Here is a 16,865-nt window from a genome sequence, read left to right on the forward strand (position 1 = left end):
TTATGTTGTGGTGATTGAGATGAATCATATGATCATCTTTTAAGCAGTATAGCATTCAATTTCACAAAAAGGTTAAAAAATGTTGAATAAAAACGATAACTAATAAACATGGATAAATATTCTTTAACTTCAATTAATCATTTTAATCAATTCATAACCTTTTTCTATTAATGCCATTTTTTAAATTGTCATAATTTATGAAATGAAACCGTCAGAAACTACAAGCAAAGTTATTAATTATGCAAGCAGAATTTTAAAAAAAAATCTCTTAGATTGATAAAATACTATTAAAAAAATTGACTTAGACCTATGACGGGAGCAAGAGATATGAACACATGACTACAAATCTTGCCAAAAGCATTAAACCTATTTTAAAAGGGGTCTTATCCTAACCAATTTGTACTTAAAAGAATAAATGATTTATTTAATTAAAATGAGCAACAAAAATGTAAGAATTACCCTCACATTTCTAAAACATGGGAGAATTACCCCCACATTAGTTAAAAAACCTCCATTGTAATTTTCTGGTTTAAATTAAATTGTAAGTGCATTTGATTGGGAAAATTTGGAAAAGTTATTGTTCTTACTGAAAAAAAAAATCAATATGTAAGTGCATTTGATTTTGAACATTAGTGTATACTAAGATATTTAAAACAAAATATTGAATTAGTATAAAATAAAAATATTGGTTTGACTAATAGTTTAATAAAATATATTGATTGTATTATAACAAAATTAAAAATTATACTATAAGTAAATAATTTATACATTATTCTTTTGATATTGAATTGATATAATATTAATATAATAAGTAAAGAGTACATATAAAAAATTAAATATTGTTATATTGAAAATGTTACATAATTAATTCATACTTGTTTAAAATAATATAATTTATACAATTTTATATATTCTATCATTTATGTAAGTTGTTTTATTACTAACTTATCTAATTCTATAAATTTTATTATAATTTTAATTTATGAAAAAAATCTGTGAAACTTAAAATTCACGAAACTTTATTTCCATGAGTAAAAATAGAATCTATACTACACCAAACAGAAATTGTTGTCATAATTATTTTTATTTTTATTATAATGATTATTATTATTATTATCATGATTACTGTTATATTAATAATATTTTTAAGAAAATAAAATTAATTTTCATTTTGTTATTAATAATACAATTATTATTGATGAGTTAATCGTGTGATTAAAATGTATTGTAAATAAGTATTTTATTTTCATATTGTTGGGCTTATAAAGTTGTTAACAAACATTGACTACTGATATATTATAGTGGAAATTGTTTTTGTTGTAACCGAAGAGGTGGTAATGAAACTTTTTCTAGGGTGAAATAAACTTGAGATTGAGAATATATAAATGAAAATATTTCAATGAAAATAATAATATATTATTAATTGAAGAAATAAGAATAATATAAATGATTTCATTTGATAAAAATAAAAAATATATTTGATAAATGAATATTAGTTTAAATTTGATTGATGTTATTTTTATTAGTGATTATTATGTAAATTAAAAATAGAATTATTATGTTACTCGACGAATAGGAAAATTAAAACCTAATAAATATAACAGGAAAATTAAAATCTAATAAATATAACAAAATGTGATGTAGTTAAAATTAATACTACAGAACATAGTCATTTTGGTGAGTTTTTTTTCTCTCTCTAGTCACAAACTTCAATTACAATTTTATAAAACAAATATCAAATAAAAAGAAAAGTGAAAATGAAAGTATGATTTTACTTAAAATTTCACATAAAAAAAAAATAAAAAATAAATAGTAGGATAAAAGAAAGGATGTGGGGGAAGTAGGGTAAAATGTAGAGAGTAGGTACTTGAAAATGAGAGAGAAAGTGAAAAGTAGAATTTCAAATGAATATAACTAATATTTTTAATTTTTTATTTAATAGAGAAGAAGATAAGTTTAAAACAGAAAAATAAGTTGCAAATCTAATATTTTCACTCTCCTCTTAAAATAAAATATTATGTAGGAATAAAATAGATTTTTTTTAAAGAAAATCCCTTTTTTATATATAGATATGGCTAACAGAATTAAAATTACTACTAGATATACACTATTTGGAATATAAAATTTATCACCTAAATATTTATTCAGTAATCCAAAATATAATTTTAATGTAATGTAATAGCAAGAATAACCTAGAGTATTCAGATTCTTGCTTTATGAGTGAAAATTGATGTGCACTCTGTTGCTCTTGACCAAAGAAGAAGTTTGTTTTTGTCTTTCCAAGCAACTGAACAGCATTGATGAGAGTCAGTGCCATAACCGTGATACTGTTCAGCCATGCAGATTTTCGTACTCCTACTCAATCTCTTCGGCGTCACAAAATATTTTTTCTTACCTTTTTAGAGTTAAACCTCCCAACAACAACACCCATCATGCAGAGCCTTTTCTTTTTTATCGCAAAACGACGCCGTTGATCGTCGATTCTTGTGCGGAAGTAAAATACTCAACGCGCTTCCTTTTTCTCCTGCATTAGGGTTTCCAGTTCCGGTATATATTCTCTGAACCCTTTCTTTACGTTCACGCTAACCCTTCTAACGTTAGATTCACGCTAGTCCACATAGGTTTTCGCGCTAGAAGTGGCAGACGACGGAGAAGAGGTCTTTCTCGGAATATTCGGAGTGGCCGACGGAGATCCAACGGCCACCGTGAGGACTTGCTTCTCGACGACCTTTTCCATCTTCCGCTACCAGTCCCACACCGGATCTCTCTCCAACCGATACGACGCCGTCTGAGTTCGTCGCTACTTCCTTCTCTAATTGTTTGATTCATTGTTTTTGATTTCACTAGTGGTAGCTATCTCCTGAGTTGCACTCCGGGAACCTTGTAATCTAAGTCAAATCAGCCATGACTTCCAATCGCTCAGGAATTCTTCCTCCTTCTGAGATCCGCTTCTTCAAGATTATTGTGCATACTACTATTCAAATAGGAAAGCTTGTGAGCACTCTTTCCTTGACCTTCTTTTCAAGGCTGTGAAGTTTTTTTTTCATGTGTGCTAACATAAAGTTTTGCAGATGATTCCAAAAGAGTTCACTAGGAAACATGGTGCTAGTTTGTCAAATCCAATGTTTCTCAAACTTCCAGATGGCATTGAATGGGAATTTTCTTGGACTAAAGAAGGTGCTCATAATGTTTGGTTGGAGAAGGGTTGGAAGGAATTTGTGACTTATTACTCCCTTGGCCACGGTCATTTGTTGGTATTCAAATACCAACAAACATGTAAATTGGAGGTAAACATATTCGATGAAAGTGGCGTTGAAATAAATTATCCCTCCAACAACACTCAAAATCATTCTGCTGAAAATTTGTTTGAAGTATCTCCAACAATACCATCTTATCCTGGAACTTCTAAAAAACAAAGGTCACGCATTGGAGTTGTTGGAGAAAGCTCCAATTTACCTCAGCAAGTGTGTCAAGGTAATAGTTTTGTGGAGTTATTTGACAAGGAAACATTAGATTAAACACTCTCTATTTCATGGTCATCTTTTTCTTTATATGGATCTTTTGAGCTTTTAAGTGTTTTTTTCATGAGGATATCATGCACTCATTTGTTTCAGAGAATAGCAGTGGTGCCATCAGTTCTGAAACTCCCTCTTTTATGGTTGTCATGAAGGAATCATACGTGAATGGATATTTACTGGTGAGCTTACAAGCTTATTTTTAGTCATTAAAGTAGTTTTGAATGCTTTGTTTGAAACAAAAAAAATATATATTATGTTTAAACTTCCTAACTCTTGTGAGAATAAACTCAGGTCATTCCATCCATATTTGCTAAAAAGTATTTGAAGAAAGAGGGAATACATGATGTCCTCCTTCGGGTCTTTGATGGGAGAACTTGGCACCTTTCATTAAAGGATGGCAAATTTCAGAAAGGATGGAAGGATTTTGCATCCGATAATCGTTTGAATATTGGGGATATTTGTACTTTTGACCTAACCGAGAGTCAAGGTCTATGTTTTAAAGTATCAATAATTCGAATTTCACAAGATACGACTTCACAAGGTAATCTTAGTAGGTCATTCTTTCAAATTACACTATATTATTTGTGCAAAAATGATTGTAGTTTTCTTCCTTTGAATCAGGTAAAGAAGATGGTGGCCTTATGAAAAATCGAGATTTAACTATTTCCATCAAGGGTAAAAAATAACTTTAAATGCTTTTATAATATCCTTCAAATGCATTTCCCCTTTTAAACATATAAAAATAAAGACTAATTATAGAAAACTATTACAAGAAGTTTCGTTAAAGGTAAACCTTATACAAGAATGCCTTGTTGTTGTGACTAAATGGTAATTAATATCTTATTATTTCCTAGGAGAAGCTAAAGTTAAATAATTACCTTGCAAGATATTCAATATTGTGTGCGGTACCATCCTAACTCAATGTGGTTTTGTTGTCATGTCATTCACAAATGGAGCTATGCAAGAAGCAAGAAATTTCACATCCGAAAATCCCTTTTTCATACTCAATATAAAGGAAAATCTTAGGGGAGATTGCCGACAGGTAAGGTTTAGTTAGGAAACAAATTAAGTTAAGTTGCTATTAGTCACATTGTGTGATCGGCTATTATTATTTGTTATAGTTGTATTGATAGTTATTATAATTGATATATCATATTGAGGTGATGAAAAAGTATAATTTGATGCAGCGTGTACCAATTGCGTTTCTGAGAAGGTACCTCCAGAATAAGCAGGTTGTGATGTTACAATTTGGAAATAAAACATGGGAGATAGGACTCAGTGGTGCAATTCAAACAAAGATGTCTAATGGTTGGTCCCAATTTGCGAAGGAATGTAAGGTTCGGCACGGAGATGTTTGCGTCTTTGAGTTAATAAACATAAAAGATGCAGTGCTTGATGTTCACATTTTTAGGGGACAATCTTAGACAATCTATTTGGAACACTTTTTCAATCCTCGCTTTGTAACATTTATTTATTGTAATTTTTAATCTTCAGATTGGTAAATAGAAATTCTCTTTAACTTTTCCATAATTTTTTAAACAATAAATTAATTGTTTTTACAAACACATAAGTGAGTACTTTGAAGGTTAAATCTTAGACACACCTGACTTACTTGGCTAGGAAAACATTGAAGTTTTTTTTTCCAGCTGAATACGTAATTTGAAGCATGAGAATATAGTTTATTTAAAAATATAAAACTTGACTTCAATTTTTATAACTTGTTTACAGTAAAAAGTAAGTAAACAACTTTTAAAGCATTAATGCTTTAAAATTGAGATGCCATTTTTACATAATTAGCATAAAAATCATATCTTCTGGTATAGCTTATATGCATATATACATATAACATTTTCTGTACAAGTTCTGTGAATTAAACAAATTAACATTTTCTATATCATTATTCTGGAATTAAAATGATCATGTCACAAATTGAAAAATAAGTAATTATTTAAAATAGTTTTGGTTCAGTCTCCATCACTTTAAGTGGGTTAATTAGTTTTGGTAGGTGGATGAAATTTTTTGTTGTGTGAAGTGTTACTAACAGAGAAAGACGCAGTAGCAGAGAGATCTTCCAAATTAAGTGGGAGATATGGTGTACTAGAAACAAATAAAAGTCAATAAATGAGATCAGTAATAACGAATTAAAAGCTGCTGCAGCAAAACATGAAAACAGAGCACACACTACTGCAGACCACTGTACATGTTGTTATTTTTTGGTACAGTTGCTTTTTCATTATTTTTTTCTTCTTTCAGTTTTTTTAAATTTTTTTTTTTTTTTTATAGTTTCGGTTTGGATAAGATTTACCGTCTATATACAGATAGAAATATAATAAAAGCTCAAAAAATAAAATAAAAAACATTAATTATAAGTTTTTTTTAAAGAAAACTTTCTCCCCATATAGGATTTTTAAAAGATATAAACAAATACATAATTAAGTATGTATTTAAGATAAATTATTATGTATTACAGCATAATCTTTTATATTTACAAATATTTTATTACTGTTTACATTTGTATATGAAATTCTTTATGATAATTTCATTATTAATATTTTATTTATATATTATGATATTATATAATAAATATAAAGGTGTTAACTTTCTCTAGTATAAAACACAATAAAATATATAAATATTAAAATAATAAATAAAGTAAAAGAAAATAATTTAAATTTAACGTTTTTAAACATATTTTATTTTAATATATTATTATTTTGAAATAAGATTTAATAATTAGATTTTTTAAAATTTATATTAATTTTTTTACAATTTTTTTAAATATGTATAATTTTATTTCATTACATCAATCACATTTATTACAAAATTTTATTTATTTTTTACTTTCTTATATTCAATCTAAATAAACTCACCTCTCACTTATACTCTTACTTTCTCTCATTTTTTTTTTTACTTTTTACTTATACTCTTACTTTTCATTCTTATTTTTGGTTGTGTTTTTTTAAATATTATGAAAATTAAAATAAATAATTTGTGTATACTAAATAGAAAATACCTTTTATAGATTTTGATGAGAGTGGAACACTTACCCTCACTTTGGATAAAGGTGAAAATTCCAAAAAAGCTAGGAAATATAAAGAAAGCTTTCGTTCTTTTTTAATTGTTCTTAGTGAAAGATAAAAAAGAAAAACACAACTTTCAAAAATAAATATTTTTCACTTTTATAAATAGAAAGCTAAAGAAGTGTTATTTGACTTAATCATATATCTAAATATTTTATTGATATTCATAATTTAAATATTTATATTACAAAATTAATTATATCATCAATTATTATTATTATTATTATTTACTAGCGGGCACACATACGTGAATGGATATTTACTGGTGAGCTTACAAGCTTATTTTTAGTCATTAAAGTAGTTTTGAATGCTTTGTTTGAAACATAAAAAAATATATTATGTTTAGACTTCCTAACTCTTGTGAGAATAAACTCAGGTCATTCCATCCATATTTGCTAAAAAGTATTTAAAGAAAGAGGGAATACATGATGTCCTCCTTCGGGTCTTGGATGGGAGAACTTGGCACGTTTCATTAAAGGATGAAAAATTTCACAAAGGATGGAAGTATTTTGCATCCGATAATCGTTTGAATATTGGGGATAATTGTACTTTTGACCTAACCGAGAGTCAAGGTCTATGTTTTAAAGTATCAATAATTCGAATTTCACAAGATACGACTTCACAAGGTAATCTTAGTAGGTCATTCTTTCAAATTACACTATATTATTTGTGCAAAAATGATTGTAGTTTTCTTCCTTTGAATAAGGTAAAGAAGATGGTGGCCTTATGAAAAATCGAGATTTAACTATTTCCATCAAGGTTAAAAAATAACTTTAAATGCTTTTATAATATCCTTCAAATGCATTTCCCCTTTTAAACATATAAAAATAAAGACTAATTATAGAAAACTATTACAAGAAGTTTCGTTAAAGGTAAACCTTATACAAGAATGCCTTGTTGTTGTGACTAAATGGTAATTAATATCTTATTATTTCCTAGGAGAAGCTAAAGTTAAATAATTACCTTGCAAGATATTCAATATTGTGTGCGGTACCATCCTAACTCAATGTGGTTTTGTTGTCATGTCATTCACAAATGGAGCTATGCAAGAAGCAAGAAATTTCACATCCGAAAATCCCTTTTTCATACTCAATATAAAGGAAAATCTTAGGGGAGATTGCCGACAGGTAAGGTTTAGTTAGGAAACAAATTAAGTTAAGTTGCTATTAGTCACCTTGTGTGATCGGCTATAATTATTTGTTATAGTTGTATTGATAGTTATTATAATTGATATATCATATTGAGGTGATGAAAAAGTATAATTTGATGCAGCGTGTACCAATTGCGTTTCTGAGAAGGTACCTCCAGAATAAGCAGGTTGTGATGTTACAATTTGGAAATAAAACATGGGAGATAGGACTCAGTGGTGCAATTCAAACAAAGATGTCTAATGGTTGGTCCCAATTTGCGAAGGAATGTAAGGTTCAGCACGAAGATGTTTGCGTCTTTGAGTTAATAAACATAAAAGATGGAGTGCTTGATGTTCACATATTTAGGAAACAATCTTAAACAATCTATTTGGAACACTTTTTCAATCTTCGCTTTGTAACATTTATTTATTGTAATTTTTAATCTTCAGATTGGTAAATAGAAATTCTCTTGAAATTTTCCATAATTTTTTAAACAATAAATTAATTGTTTTTACAAACACATAAGTGAATATTTTGAAGGTTAAATCTTAGACACACCTGACTTACTTGGCTTGTAATAGGGGAGGAAAACATTAAAGTTTTTTTTTTCAGCTGAATACGTAATTTGAAGCATTATAACTTGTTTACATTAAAAAGTAAGTAAACAACTTTTAAAGCATTAATGCTTTAAAATTGAGATGCCATTTACAAATATTTTATTACTGTTTACATTTGTATATGAAATTCTTCATGATAATTTTATTATTAATATTTTATTTATATATTATGATATTCTATAATAAATATAAAAGTGTTAACTTTCTCTAGTATAAAACATAATAAAATAAATAAATATTAAAACAATAAATAAAGTAAAAGAAAATAATTTAAATTTAACGTTTTTAAACATATTTTATTTTAATATATTATTATTTTGAAATAAGATTTAATAATTAGATTTTTTAAAATTTATATTAATTTTTTTACAATTTTTTTAAATATGTATAATTTTATTTCATTACATCAATCACATTTATTACAAAATTTTATTTATTTTTGACTTTCTTATATTCAATCTAAATAAACTCACCTCTCACTTATTTTTGACTTTCTTATATTCAATCTAAATTTTATTAATAATTTTTTTTTGCTTTTCACTTGTACTCTTACTTTTCATTTATATTTTTTGTTGTGTTTTTTTTTTTAAATATTATTAAAAATAAAATAAAATATTTGTATATACTAAATAGAAAATACCTTTTATAGATTTTGATGAGAGTTGAACACTTACCCTCACTTTGGAAAAAGGTGAAAATTCAAAAAATGCTCGGAAATATAAAGAAAGCTTTCGTTATTTTTTATTTGTTCTTAGTGAAAGATAAAAGGAAAAACACAACTTTAAAAAATAAATATTTTTCACTTTTATAAATAGAAAGCTAAAGAAGTGTTATTTGACTTAATCATATATATAAATATTTTATTGATATTCATAATTTAAATATTTATATTACAAAATTAATTATATCATCAATTATTATTATTTATGTTTACTATATGGCAATAAATAATTAAAAATTAATATTAAAATCGTAAATAAATTTATTTATTTTCGTTTTGTTTCATCTTGTTTAAACAATCTGAATCTGAATTCTGTTGTCTAACTTTTCGCTTTCTGTGATCAATTCAAACAAAAACATTGATGTTAATAATATTAATTAGAACATAGAGGCATCAGAAAGAAGACAATGAGACCTAAGAAAACGAAAATGTGCTTCTAGTTTTCGATTGGTGGATTCTGTGTTTGTTGTTTTGACCTTTTTTCCTTATTTTTATCACCCACATACATTTACTCTCTATTTCGTGTTTATTGTGGCTGCAAGACAAAGTCACAGAGAGAGAAGGGAAGGAAGAGTTGGTGTTGGTGGTTGTCTTCCTCATGGCAACCCTTTCCTCCATCCTCTCCTTTTCTTCTCTTCCTCTTCTCCGTCGCCACCCTTCTCTTTCACCCTTTCGCCCCTCTCTTTCTCTTTCATTCTCTCACACAAAACTTCGTTCCCCCTTTATTGCTTCCTCTTCCCACTCTTTCGACGATTTCACCTCCAACTCCAAGGTACCCTTTTCCTTTTCCATTCTTTATTCCCTCGTAAATAATTCTATTGTTATTGTTAGCATATCTTCTCTTCATGTGGTTGATTAATTTCCCCCCTTCTATTGGAGTGCGAATTTGATTGCAGAGTTCAATTTTTAACTATTTCGTTTCCTAATTTCCTGGCTTGAACTCTTTTACACAAGCCCTTTCACAGGGTACTGTTAAAAACATTTAGAGAGTGGAAAAGGAGTGACATTTCATCCGAGATTTCTATAGATGCGTAAATTGATTCAGGATGTTTGTAAAGTAAAATAACGAATTTGACTATTGAGTGTTGTACTTGTAGAAATCAGTGCTCACTGAGTTGATACAAGAGATAGAACCGTTGGATGTTAGCCACATCCAGAAAGATGTGCCACCAACGACAGCTGATGCCATGAAAAGGACTATATCTGGAATGCTGGGCTTGCTTCCATCTGATCAATTTCACGTTGTTATTGAGGCCTTGTGGGAACCCCTCTCCAAGTTGCTGATTTCTTCAATGATGACTGGGTATGTTCAATTATATATTTTCTATGTGGTGCCCTTGGGGGTATTGTTTTTGTTTTAGCATTATTGTTTACCTTAAAATCTGTTATGTATTTTACTCTCTTGAAACCCGTAATTAGTGTCTCTGATTCAACACTTGTGTACATAAATGGATTAGCCGTTTGGAAAAGGGGGGTGGGGATATTGTCCAACAGCTTGGATGAATATACATTGACAAGTGTCCCAAATTATTTGAAATTTCTAAAGAATGTTATTGTATTAAGTTTTTATGCATGACCTATTAATGTTTACATAGAGGGAGCATGAAAAGTTTTTTTCATCTATTGCAGGTATACACTACGCAATGTTGAATATAGGCTTTGTCTTGAGAAGAATCTTGATATGTTTGATATAGAGAAGCTAAAGGCAGAAAGTACGAAAGTGGACTTACAAGGGTTAATGCATGACAGTGTAAATGTAATTGACTTTGGTAGAAATAAGAATTTGTCTTCCAAAGTTGAAAAGCTTCATGAGGATGTTGACATTCAAGACCTTGGTGAAATATCTGCAGAAGCTCAACAATATATTTTCAATTTGCAATCTCGTTTGTCTTCCATGAAAAAGGTACTTTGTAAAAATTAGGGATCGTCTTGTTGATATTTGAATTGAAAGAAATAAGCATGGGATTCATGAAGCCTTGAATGGCCTGTGAAATGTATTTTGTATTGTACACTGTTAATTTTTTATTTTCGCATATTTGATGGTATGCTTCATCCTTTGATTCATGTTCTGTTTTGTTTTTGTGCTTGATAATGATTGATTTGCATTCAAGATCCTTAATTGCATATAGGTCTGCAATACATTGTTAATTCTTTATTGTCGCATATTTTATGGTATGCTTCATCCTTTGATTCGTGTTCTCTTTTGTTTTTGTGCTTGATAATGATTGATTTGCATTCAAGATCCTTAATTGCATATAGGTCTGCAATACATTTAGCTTGTTTTTCTCATTTGGATTTCTTTTTCATTTTGCGGGACACTTTTAAAGGAGTTACATGAAGTAAAGAGGAAAAGTGCTGCTCTTCAAATGCAACAATTTGTCGGAGAGGAAAAGAATGATTTATTGGATTACTTGAGATCTCTTCAACCTGAACAGGTTTTCCCCTTTTCTGGAATTTCCGAGTTTCCTTGCATTTGGACCTATTCTCTCCTTTAGTGCTTTTTGCTCTGTTATCTGTGGCTCATTCTCTTAACCATGAACAGGATTTTTTCTGATATAATTATTTTCGTATTCAGTCAAGTTGTTTTTCTCTCTTATATTAAAATACTATCAATGATATATTTGAAAATCTTTTTATTCATTTAACTGAACCTAAGTGGTGAAAGGTTATTTGTTGTTCTGAAGGTTGTCAAATTGATATTCAAATTGTGAGTTGTAAAACTAACTTTTGAATCATAATCTTGGAGCATAAATTTCATCACATTGTAAGGTTTAGAGATAGATGATGAATATTTACTTTAAATATATCATGTAGATGATATATAATGTTCAATATAATAATTTAAACTAGAAACAGGTAGAACAAAATTATTAGTATATTTGAGTTTGTGAAGCCTTTCTTTTAGAAGAATGGAAATAAAGCAAAGAAATTGCCTAATAGAGCACATGTATTGAATGAATGAGTGACAAATAGAGCAGTGGAATAATAGTCAGATATTGTATGTTTAAAAATTCTCCTTCAATTCCTTTCTATTTTCATGAGAAAAAAGAAAATGAATAGTGTAATTCATATCCATGATACAAAATTGCTTAGATTCATTCTTGTGTAGTAAGATACAGAATCCTGAGATTCATCTTATGATATGAATCAATTGTTAGCTGAATTTATCGAATTATAGGATTCTAATTGTGCATTGTAAGATTATTATAACTTTATGCCTCTTCGTCCTCAATACTTATATTCTTTTCCATTGCTACACTGGGCGTTTGATGATGTGACGAACTGAAGTATTCATTAAAAACATTTGAAGAAGCACGTTCTCTTGTATTCCTTGTTAATCATAGCATTATCAAATTGTGGATGCCTACTTCATTTAACTATATTTTTCAGTTTATTTTTAATTCATATTATTAATTTAGTTGGGTGTGCGGCTAATGAGCAGGTAGCTCAGCTTTCAGAATTTTCAACCCCTGAGCTTAAGGAAACCATCCTCTCTGTTATCCATGGTCTCCTTGCTACCCTTTCTCCTAAAATGCATTCTAAACCTTCAACCATGTCAGAAAATACAACAGTTGGGGCAACAAATGTTGGCAATGAGGATTGTGCTGAGGTTGTCGAGAACTCTGCTCTTCATTTTCAGCCTGTTATTTCATTGACTCGGGACTATCTTGCCCGCCTCCTCTTTTGGTTAGTTCCTCCCTGCTTTTGATCACATTCCTTCATTTCCATATATGTATTGTTCTATATTTATGTATTATGCAAGAACTAGTAAAAAGGGTTAATACTGGTAAAAGGGGATAAAAAATGTTTCGAAATTTGGAATCTTCACCATTAGTTATGAGTGCATGTTTGTTGTTGATGAGAAACTGACATTTTCTTACTGACAACCCCCTACAGGTGCATGCTGCTGGGACACTATCTTAGAGGCCTGGAGTGTAGAATGGAGTTGATGGATTTGCTTTCCTTGACAAGTGATGCTGAGAATGATGCCTCTGGCAGTCAACCAATTGCTTGAATGAAGTTATTCAGTGGTTCAATCTGTATATATAGACGTGTATTTCCAACAAGAATTTTGCTTTCAACAAGAGGAGATTATGATACAGACTCAAGTACTGATCACTTCTGCTAAGGAGTTATCTGTGCTTATTGTGCAGCCTTGCATTCCTGGCACGTACCAAATCTCAGTCTCTTCTAGTGTCAGACCAACAGTAGGATCGAAGATATTACATGCTATAGAATATGGAAATGTTGTTATGCGGTACCAATTTATTTGTTAGGTGATGTAGATTTTATATTTCTACTCGTCTCATGTTTGAGTCTCTGAAATTATTATTTTTGTAAGAAAAATAAGCTCATTGACATGCCAATTGTAACTTTTTATATCATAAGTCTTAAGTTACTGTGTGTTTACTTAGACAAGTTTTTTCGCATTGATTTTATAAGGGAAAAATAAGAAAAAGGAATAAAATGAATTTTATTTAAGTTATAATTAATTTATTTATAAGTTAAAAAATAGAGGCTATTTGAAAATGTTTTCATAAATTAGTTTATACATTAATTAGTTTTAATTTATGTAATTTTTTGTCTCCAAAATTCTTTTATAAAGTTGGTTCAATCATATCCATAAGATTATATGAATTAATAGAGACAATCTGTTATTTATCATTCATTTTTCTCTTTGTACCCATTTTATCTCAATATATACCGTGAAAATGTATTTTCAACTAAAAAAATATATACCCATTTTATGTCAACCATTGGAGGTAGGTTTTTTCAAATAAAAAAAAAATATTTGTTATAATTTGTCATAATAGTGTTTTTTGAAGCAGTTTTTGTCCTTCATTCGAAGAGCAAGAAGTGAAAAGTTTGGATTTGTGATGACAAAGGGAGAGATATGTGATTGATTATAGTTACAGATGTAAAAAAATTGAGTATAAATAAATTCACATTCATATTCATACGATATCATGTATATTAATATTAAATTTATAACTTATTGTTGTGTTAATTAAGCAAATATTTATTAAATCATATTTGATGAATTTGAATATTTTATATGAATATCCATTAAGATTCAGATTATAGAATTTGTGATTGTGAACCTTAAATGAATGCCAGATAGAAAGGTTCATAGTCAATTCCAGTTATCCAATTCAAGTTATTGACATTTTCTGTACATCTTTCTTTGCATGCAATGTTCATAAAAAAATGTAACAGTTGCAACGTACTTCAAATGAAAATTGAATCAAACAACGATGTTCCAACTGTCTCATGAGTTGGTCGTTCTCACCACTCAAAAGTTCAAACCCATCGTTGCACTTCTTCACTCTCGCTGTTCATCTTCCATTGCAGAACCCACCAACCTCGCTACCCTCCTACAAGGCAACCTTCCGTATTCTTACCTTCACCAAATCCACACACGCATTTTCCAACTTGGTGCACACCAAGACAACCTCGTTGCCACGCGCCTCATTGGGCACTACCCATCACGCATTGCTCTTCGCGTCTTTAACCATCTCCAAAATCCAAACATCTTCCCTTTCAACGCCATCATCAGAGTCCTCTCCCAAGAGGGTCACTTTTTTCACGCCTTTTCCGTGTTCAACGATTTGAAACGGCGTCCACTTTCGCCCAACGACTTGACCTTCTCTTTCCTTCTTAAGGCATGCTTTCGGTCCAAAGATCCCCGTTATGTAAAACAGATTCATGCCCACATTCAGAAGATGGGTTTGCTCTCTGATTCTTCTGTTTGCAATGGCTTGGTTTCTGTGTATGCGAAAGGCCATAACCATTTGGCATCTGCCCGTAAAGTGTTTGATGAAATTCCTGACAAAAGGGTAGTCAGTTGTTGGACTAGCTTGATCACTGGTTTTGCTCACTCTGGACAGAGTGAGGAGGCTTTGCAGCTTTTCCATGTGATGGTTGGGCAGAACTTGCTTCCCCAAAGTGATACTATGGTCAGTGTTTTATCAGCCTGTTCTAGCCTTGAGATGCCAAAAATTGAGAAATGGATTAACATTCTTTCAGAATTGATTGACGATGGAGTGAGTACTAGAGAAACTTACTGTGATTCAGTTAACACTGCGCTGGTTTATTTGTTCGGTAAATGGGGGAAGGTTGAGAAGAGTAGAGAAGGGTTTGATCGAATTTCTGCAATAGGAAAAAGAAGCGTGATTCCTTGGAATGCTATGATTAGTACATATGTTCGAAACGGTTATCCTGTGGAGGGTTTAAGTCTTTTCCGTGTGATGGTGGAAGAACTAGCCACTACACCTAACCATATCACAATGGTTAGTGTGCTTTCAGCCTGTGCTCAAATTGGTGATTTGAGTTTTGGAAGTTGGGTTCACGATCACCTAATATCTCTAGGACATAAAGACACCATTGCCTCAAACCAGATTCTCGCCACATCGTTAATTGACATGTATTCAAAATGTGGCAATTTGGATAAGGCAAAGGAAGTTTTTGAGCATACAGTCAGCAAAGATGTGGTCTTATTCAATGCGATGATTATGGGTCTTGCAGTATCTGGTGAAGGAGAGGATGCATTGAGACTTTTCTACAGAATGCCAGAATTTGGCTTACAACCCAATGCTGGAACGTTTCTTGGTGCTTTAAGTGCATGCAGCCACTCTGGATTGTTGGCAAGAGGACGCCAGATATTCAGAGAAGTGTCCTTTTCCCCTACTCTTACATTGGAGCATTGTGCTTGTTATATTGATCTTCTTGCAAGAGTAGGATGCATAGAAGAAGCTATGAAGTTTGTGATTTCCATGCCTTTCAAGCCTAACAATTTTGTCTGGGGTGCTTTGCTTGGAGGCTGCTTGCTCCATTCTAGAGTTGAGTTGGCCCAAGAGGTCTCCAGGAGGCTTGTTGAAGTGGACCCAGATAATTCTGCAGGCTATGTTATGCTGGCAAATGCACTGGCATCTGAGAATCAATGGAGTGATGTCTCGGAGCTGCGGCTAGAAATGAAAGAGAAGGGAATCAAGAAGCAACCAGGAAGTAGTTGGATTGTTGTGGATGGAGTTGTACACGAGTTTCTTGTTGGCTGTTTGTCACATCCTAAAATTGAGAGCATACATATTACATTGGCTGGATTGGTGAAGCATATGAAAGTAGCAAGCCATTGCCAGCTTGTGTGCTGTTGTTAGATAAGCTGTGTGATTGCAGCAACAAGAAATTGCACCAGTTATTTATTGTCTATGCTTGCACCTTTGGTTATCTGTGCAAGGATTTTGTGGGAATTAGACTTCAATGTTGATATAATGGTCTTTGACCTTTTATCAGCATGACCACAATTTTGAGACTAAACCCCTGGGAGGTTGTAGATTGTGTTGTGAATAGCAAGTAATTACATAGCATCCTCCTGAGTGTAATGTTCATTTTATTTTATGGTCACACTCCACTTATACGCAACCATTTAAAGATAACTAAGTCATTTTCTTGGAAGCAAATTGTCAATGTTGGTAAGTAAATCTAGCCGTAAAATGAGATTACAACTAACAGAATATGTGATATTCATTAGTATGAAATTTATCGAATTTATCAAAATATTTCTTAAAATAATCTATCAAATACATATACTTTCAAGTACCAACATACTTTTTATAAGTTATAAAATTTTGAAGGTTAAATCATACTTTTAGTTTTTTAATTGATCTTTTATACTGAGTTTGGTTCTTCAACCTTTTAAACATTTCAATTTATTCCATTTTAAGTTTTTAAAATGGTTTATTTTGGCAATTTCCGTTACAAAGCTTACAAAAACATGACAAGAGTATGATATGATCAAAATA

The 16,865-nt window shown here is 30.4% G+C and overlaps 3 protein-coding genes across 3 annotated transcripts; all 3 read left to right on the forward strand.

The window, feature by feature from the left end:
* Positions 1–2,266: 2,266 nt before the first annotated feature.
* On the forward strand, positions 2,267–5,037 carry LOC137828371 (B3 domain-containing transcription factor VRN1-like). Its single transcript, XM_068634909.1, has 7 exons — positions 2,267–2,994; positions 3,072–3,474; positions 3,615–3,697; positions 3,810–4,059; positions 4,140–4,193; positions 4,475–4,560; positions 4,706–5,037. The coding sequence occupies exons 1-7, from the start codon at positions 2,905–2,907 to the stop codon at positions 4,940–4,942; spliced, it is 1,203 nt and encodes a 400-aa protein (XP_068491010.1). The 5' UTR covers positions 2,267–2,904; the 3' UTR covers positions 4,943–5,037.
* A 4,376-nt stretch (positions 5,038–9,413) lies between these two features.
* Positions 9,414–13,485, forward strand: LOC137828242 (uncharacterized). The gene is made up of 6 exons (XM_068634725.1): positions 9,414–9,838; positions 10,164–10,369; positions 10,696–10,969; positions 11,394–11,501; positions 12,509–12,753; positions 12,964–13,485. The coding sequence occupies exons 1-6, from the start codon at positions 9,665–9,667 to the stop codon at positions 13,079–13,081; spliced, it is 1,125 nt and encodes a 374-aa protein (XP_068490826.1). The 5' UTR covers positions 9,414–9,664; the 3' UTR covers positions 13,082–13,485.
* Positions 13,486–14,182: 697 nt separating this feature from the next.
* Positions 14,183–16,430, forward strand: LOC137828978 (putative pentatricopeptide repeat-containing protein At3g08820). Its single transcript, XM_068635765.1, has one exon. The coding sequence runs from the start codon at positions 14,322–14,324 to the stop codon at positions 16,218–16,220; it is 1,899 nt and encodes a 632-aa protein (XP_068491866.1). The 5' UTR covers positions 14,183–14,321; the 3' UTR covers positions 16,221–16,430.
* Positions 16,431–16,865: the final 435 nt, after the last annotated feature.

Source organism: Phaseolus vulgaris, chromosome 7 (genome assembly GCF_000499845.2).
Source record: "Phaseolus vulgaris cultivar G19833 chromosome 7, P. vulgaris v2.0, whole genome shotgun sequence".
In the NCBI taxonomy this organism is placed as follows: domain Eukaryota; kingdom Viridiplantae; phylum Streptophyta; class Magnoliopsida; order Fabales; family Fabaceae; genus Phaseolus; species Phaseolus vulgaris.

What these genes read in the sequence shown, in the direction of transcription:
- LOC137828371 (XM_068634909.1), top strand. Translation starts at nt 2,905, where the DNA reads ATGACTTCCAATCGCTCAGGAATTCTTCCTCCTTCTGAGATCCGCTTC. An exon ending in CTATTCAAATAGGAAAGCTT is followed by an intron (nt 2,995 to 3,071) that starts GTGAGCACTCTT and finishes AAAGTTTTGCAG; the next exon opens with ATGATTCCAAAAGAGTTCAC. An exon ending in ACGTGAATGGATATTTACTG is followed by an intron (nt 3,698 to 3,809) that starts GTGAGCTTACAA and finishes GAATAAACTCAG; the next exon opens with GTCATTCCATCCATATTTGC.
- LOC137828978 (XM_068635765.1), top strand. Translation starts at nt 14,322, where the DNA reads ATGTTCCAACTGTCTCATGAGTTGGTCGTTCTCACCACTCAAAAGTTC.
- LOC137828242 (XM_068634725.1), top strand. Translation starts at nt 9,665, where the DNA reads ATGGCAACCCTTTCCTCCATCCTCTCCTTTTCTTCTCTTCCTCTTCTC. An exon ending in GTTTGTCTTCCATGAAAAAG is followed by an intron (nt 10,970 to 11,393) that starts GTACTTTGTAAA and finishes ACACTTTTAAAG; the next exon opens with GAGTTACATGAAGTAAAGAG. An exon ending in CTTGCCCGCCTCCTCTTTTG is followed by an intron (nt 12,754 to 12,963) that starts GTTAGTTCCTCC and finishes AACCCCCTACAG; the next exon opens with GTGCATGCTGCTGGGACACT.